The sequence below is a fragment of the Diabrotica virgifera genome, chromosome 5, assembly GCF_917563875.1.
Source record: "Diabrotica virgifera virgifera chromosome 5, PGI_DIABVI_V3a".
NCBI classification, from domain to species: domain Eukaryota; kingdom Metazoa; phylum Arthropoda; class Insecta; order Coleoptera; family Chrysomelidae; genus Diabrotica; species Diabrotica virgifera.
In genome coordinates, this window is record NC_065447.1 from 179,481,680 (window position 1) to 179,487,381 (window position 5,702).

The following is a 5,702-nucleotide window of genomic DNA, read 5'->3' on the forward strand; positions in this document are numbered from 1 at the left end:
CATTAGTGAAAATTTTTGTAGCCATCCCCTTTACTAATAAAAAGGACGATACAAAAAATAAATCCCCACATTTGGGAAAGATTATTGCCTACAAAAAGGGCAGCAAGAATCGGTGTGAAAATTACAGAGGAATAGGGAACTTGCATAAATTTTTAAATATTAAAATAATATTAAAAAACATAAGGTAACATGATCAAAACGCTTGCATGCGAAAAAAACAAATATTTTTAACCCGTACGCTTATTACGACGCTTTGAAAATTCTATAAAATTCAAATATCTCAGGAGGCTCTTGAGCGTCCTTCTATTGGTCTGACGTCACGAACCAGTCAACCGGGCTAGCAGTCGAAACCAACGCGGTTAGGTTATTACGGCTATTGTTTATTACATTTTAATCGTATTTAAATGAAAATTACCAGCTATTATTTGTATTCTTGCATAGTTCTACAATCAGTTTATTTAGTTTCAAAGTGAAATTTATAAATTTATAAATTTTTAGAAATTACTAATGTGTTTAAAACCTATAAGGGTGGTTCGCCAAAATTAGCGGCATATTGTGTAACTCGCTTTTTTCTTAAGTCTTTTACATACTGTGTTTCAAATTATGTTGCCAAAGTTAAGTTATACAATAGATGAATGTACGCCACTTAACAACAATTAAAAAAAAAGTATTTTACAAGCATTTTATGCAATTTTAATGTCATAATATCAACTCCGAGGCTGTAACCCACCTTGTTTTTTGATCTGTTTTATAGTATTACACACTGAAAAGTTACAAAAGTGCAGATTATTTTATCAATAATTAATTAAAAACCCAATGTAATTTAAAACTGTCAAATTAATAACTTTCATTTTTAAAATTAAACCACAAAAATCTACTACTAAAAACTGTAACCAACTTTGTGCATCAACACCGAGGCTTAATGAAAATATATGAAAATTTAGGCCAAACTTCACTATACTGTATGGCAGGCAGCTTGACAAGAGAGGAACGCTTCAGTCTAACCCAAATTGTGGAAGAAAGTGGACGAACATGATATCGTTAAGCGATAGAAAATTTTTCAAGGTGTCTTAAGCTAAGCGTATGTTTTTATACATTCAACACCGAAGCCTTCGTAAAAACTTAATTTTGCTAATTTTTTTAATACGTTTTTCTTTTAAGTATGCGCTATAATAAAGTTTTTTTTGACACCCCATGAATAAAGCAGAATTATTTTTAATATTTGTAGAAAGTAGAATTAAAAATGTATGAAATCATCAACACCGAAGCCATCAACTCCGAAGCCCAGTCGTGCCACGGAGTTGACGAACGTGCCTCGGAGTTGTTGAAAGTGTGGGAGTGGTCATTCTTAAACTAAAAAAATACAATTTAAATTTAGTCTGATATAGGAAAAGGGTTACCGGGTACGCTCTTAAGATGTTTCGGTCGGTTTGGTAATATTCTCTTTTTTTGTAGAAAATGGCTCGTATACACTGGAGTACGACGGAAAAATGAAGGCGAGAACCCCCAAAATCGCTAAATAAAAATTTTATGAAAGAAAGTAATATTTTATGCATCTATGCTTACTTCTGTCAGAACATATCATGTTGGGTAGTCTTCTCTAATGTTGATAAAAGAGACATCTGTCTATGTATGCACATTATGTGAAAACATGGAGCTCATGTGTGGAAGCGGATAACAAATCATTATGTTGCGCAAAAAGACAGAAGAATGTATAGAAAGGAAATGCCAAGATTGTGTTCAAAAGCAGATTACATTTTTGAAGTTTAACAGAGAAGACACGGCTACTTATTGGAAAGTTTTGTCCACACGAATACCGGTCTAAATCAACTCCGACGCAATTAATATTTTACCTATTTTTCATGTTTTTCTGTAGTAGTTTATATCAAAATGGAAGTGTGTTGTATAGTTTTATTACATACCAATTTTTATTTAATTGTTACGATCATAAATATCAATTAACAGAGAATTACGTCAACACCGTGAACATTTAGTCAACTCCGAAGGCACATTTCTGTTTTTCGGAAAATATTTAAAAATGATATCTGCTGGTATCATGGGTAAGTTGACTAGGTCATTTTATAAAAAATATTTAAAAATGAACTAATTCTAAAGCATGTTTTAAATTAAATTTCTCTACCTCGAAATTGCCGTCTATTTTGGCGAATCACCCATAAGTACTATTACTCACGAGGGTTTTTCAAAAGAAAGCGATTATGTTATTTACTTTAATTGAAAATTCCTAGGTATTACCTATTTATATAATATATTGTAAGTAGTTCCACAATAAGCTTAGTTTCAAACTAAAATTGATAAAGTTGAGTGCTACTTTGTAAAGAGTTTAAAGCGCATAATAAATATGACGGACGAGGGGTTTTCAAAAGGTCAATCTGACAATTTACCTACCGTTGGTGTCTTTATGGTGGCAAATTTTATAAAAAGTAGTGAAAGCTATTCTTAGTATTGCACTTTTTGTATTTAGGCCATGTTAATTACTTTTTAACAGAATTTGATGGTCTTTCAATTTCAATTTCTAAGCAATCGATAATACAAAATACTTTTCTATAACGAGCTCGAAATGCTACGGGTAAGTTTAATTTAACTGAACTCACGTGGGGATTAAAAATACAAGATCTTAAATATTTATAGTATTTTTACTACAAAAGCGATATTACGTAGGTCAAAATTTTTGACATAAGAGAACTGTCAAAACATTAGAATGTGACTTTTCATTATTGCCATGTTTATAATAAACATGGCAATAATGAAAAGTCACATTCTAGCGTTTTGACAGTTCTCTTACGTCAAAAATTTTGACCTACGTAATATCGCTTTTGTAGTAAAAATACTATACTAAGTAATGGAACAGATTTTCCAAATATTCTCGAAGCATTGCTTTCGCTTATGCCGAAATCATCTCCAAGAGACATAAATGTTTGTCATGTACTTATTTTTTAAGAGTTAAAAATAGATGCATTGTTTGTGTCTTACAATATTTTTCCATTAATTGAAACGTATAAAATGCATATTCTGGTAGCCCCTTATACAATCTAGGTCTGTATTGTAACTTCATCTCTGTACACTTCAGAAACAAACTTTTAAATTGTTTTGCTTCCTCTTCTTTCGCATCTTCATCACAAAATAAATAATCACGTTCATTGTACCAACAGTCTTCACTACCACTATATTCACTATTATCTTCAAATACAGAACTTCTTGATTCACTTTTTGTATCTTCAAATAATATTTGCAAGTCTTTTATAGGTGAAGTTCCTGCATCCTTATTATGTATTTTCAATGGCGACAACCCGTCTGTAACACTCCTTTGAAATTTACACTGAATATCTTTACTTCTGATTTTGATGTGAGTCTGTGTTGCATTATTTAGTTTTGAGGTAAAGCTGATTGGTTTAATTCAGGTAATGATTATACTAATTTTGTAAAATTAGGATCACACTGTCTCTTATCATCATTGTCCTCTAAAACAGACTTAGATGTAGAAGCGGAATCTTCAAGAAGCTGTCGTTTAACCCTTTTAAGGGATTATTCCTCACAGGCTGAGAAAAAGCTCGTTTTCTGTCTGGTTGACAATCAAATATGTGCGAGGCAACACATGGCTTAATAATTTTTGGACCACCCATAACCTTGAATTTTATATAGTTACCCATATCTTGTTCCAACTGCAACAAATAAAGAAGTTTAAGTAGGCACCTTTCATGAAACGACAACTAATATTTTTTTTAAATAGAAAATAGGTACCTAATTAGATAAATACTCACATCGAAATAATCTTCACAGACATAAAGACCTTAGCTTTTTTGTGAAATATCCTTTTTATCTCGCCTGCATGCCTTTAGCCATTTTAATCGACGACAATCGACGTTTTGGTTCTACTGGTAGAGTAAAAAAATGTTTGTTGGATGTTCTGACAGTTGTGCTTTTGCATCCCGGCACTATACAGTACTTAATAAGTACTGTATAGTGCCGGGATGCAAAAGCACAACTGTCAGAACATCCATGAAGAGCTTATTGCAACATAATGGTAAGCCACAATTCTACAGAATTCTCTTTTATTGCATTATGTATTTAAAGAAACCTACGTTAAGCCATATAAAAATTATTTGGTGATTACTGCAATAGATGGCGGAGTTATTGCTGTATCGTGTTTATACAATCGCCCATTTCTGTTCACTTTTTCGCGTAAAACGTGGTAAGCCACATTAAAATGGCGTCGACATCAGGTGCACGTGCTGAATTAAGAGCGGTTTTAAGCGAAAATAGCAGTTTAAATGTCAATTTTATTGATGATAGGGATGACAGTGTAGCAGACAAAGACTATAAGCCCAGTGGCGATGATTTTCCGTCTCAATCTAGTGAGGTAAGCTTTATTTTCTGATTTTTTGGCTTACCATGTTTTTGCACAAAAATATTCATATATATTACATGGAACAATATGGTATGCCATGTGGCTTATCGAGTTATTGATATAAAATTTTTGAAATATTCGCAAATTCTAGAGTGTAATACAGTCTCTTTTTGTTGTTCTAGGATGAATTGCAGGAACCAATACCCAGGCTTTTTAAAGATAAGGAGGTTAATCCAGAGAAGAAAAAACCAACAAGATGGAGACAACTAAATGAGGAACACTATGATCGAAATGAAAGAAAAAGTTACAGTATACTTCTAAGAAAACCAAGACGATTATTAGTTCACGTGAAATTGGCGAAGAAAATTCCGTTTTACGGAAAGGCAGACCTGCAATAATAGAGTTGTCAAACATTCCCAAGAAATATAACGAACCTCTGAAAATTGCGAAAAATAAACTGGACAATATAAAAAGTTTGTTACCTTATATCCCGCCAGTCTACCACACTTTTTATAATCAGTTAAACGCAGCTTCTGAAGTTAATGAAGAAGTGGAAATTGTAGAAACAGAACTTAGTTGATTTTTTTGTATTGCGATTTTTTAAATGTAAGAACATGTTAAGCCACATTTTTTTTAATAAACTTATTTTTTTAATATAAATATGTGTTTTTTTTGTGAAATAATAAATGTACATGTATTTTAATAACTAATATAACTAACTAACAAGCGTCCAGGTTTTTACATTTAAACCAATATTTTTTAGATTTTTTTAAAACTTTATACATTGATATCTCGGTTTTATTATTTTGTGGCTTACCATTATGTTGCAATAAGCTCTTCTTATATTGCGCAGATTTGTTTTCCATCTTGATAAAATATATTATACACTAAATACACTAAACTACACTAAATACAATAACATAAATATCGTTCGCGGTAACTATTCCGTACTTGTCCAGGACAACTTCGCATGCGTACTTTAAAAATCGCATGCGCACTTTAAAAAAGAGAACGCTCTTTTTTAAAGTGCGCATGCGAAGTTGTCCTGGACAAGTACGGAATCGTTACCGCGAACGATACTATAAATACCGAGCAAACAACACAGTTATTCGACACGCACACCTGGCAATGGCAAACTGCATTCAATGCAATACCCCACCAAACGGGCGAACGATACGAGTGGTTAGTGACGTCAGACCCCAGATCGTGCTTTTGAAGTTGTTTGAAACGGAAAGTTTGGGCGCGGAAATATTATCAGTTGTTGTACGTACACTATTCAGTGCTAAGACGTAATATTTTGAATGTAACTTTTTTAAACCTAAATTAACAATTTTAT

At 32.4% G+C, this 5,702-nt stretch overlaps 1 protein-coding gene across 1 annotated transcript; it reads left to right on the forward strand.

The window, feature by feature from the left end:
- Positions 1 to 4,084: 4,084 nt before the first annotated feature.
- Positions 4,085 to 4,983, forward strand: LOC126885227 (uncharacterized). The gene is made up of 2 exons (XM_050651691.1): positions 4,085 to 4,378; positions 4,549 to 4,983. Exons 1-2 carry the CDS (start codon positions 4,226 to 4,228, stop codon positions 4,762 to 4,764), a joined length of 369 nt encoding a protein of 122 aa, XP_050507648.1. The 5' UTR covers positions 4,085 to 4,225; the 3' UTR covers positions 4,765 to 4,983.
- The last annotated feature ends 719 nt before the right edge of the window (positions 4,984 to 5,702 follow it).

Bases quoted from the DNA above. Each gene is read 5' to 3' on its own strand.
- LOC126885227 (XM_050651691.1), top strand. From the start codon at position 4,226: ATGGCGTCGACATCAGGTGCACGTGCTGAATTAAGAGCGGTTTTAAGC. The intron at 4,379-4,548 runs GTAAGCTTTATT...TTGTTGTTCTAG, and splicing joins TTCCGTCTCAATCTAGTGAG to GATGAATTGCAGGAACCAAT.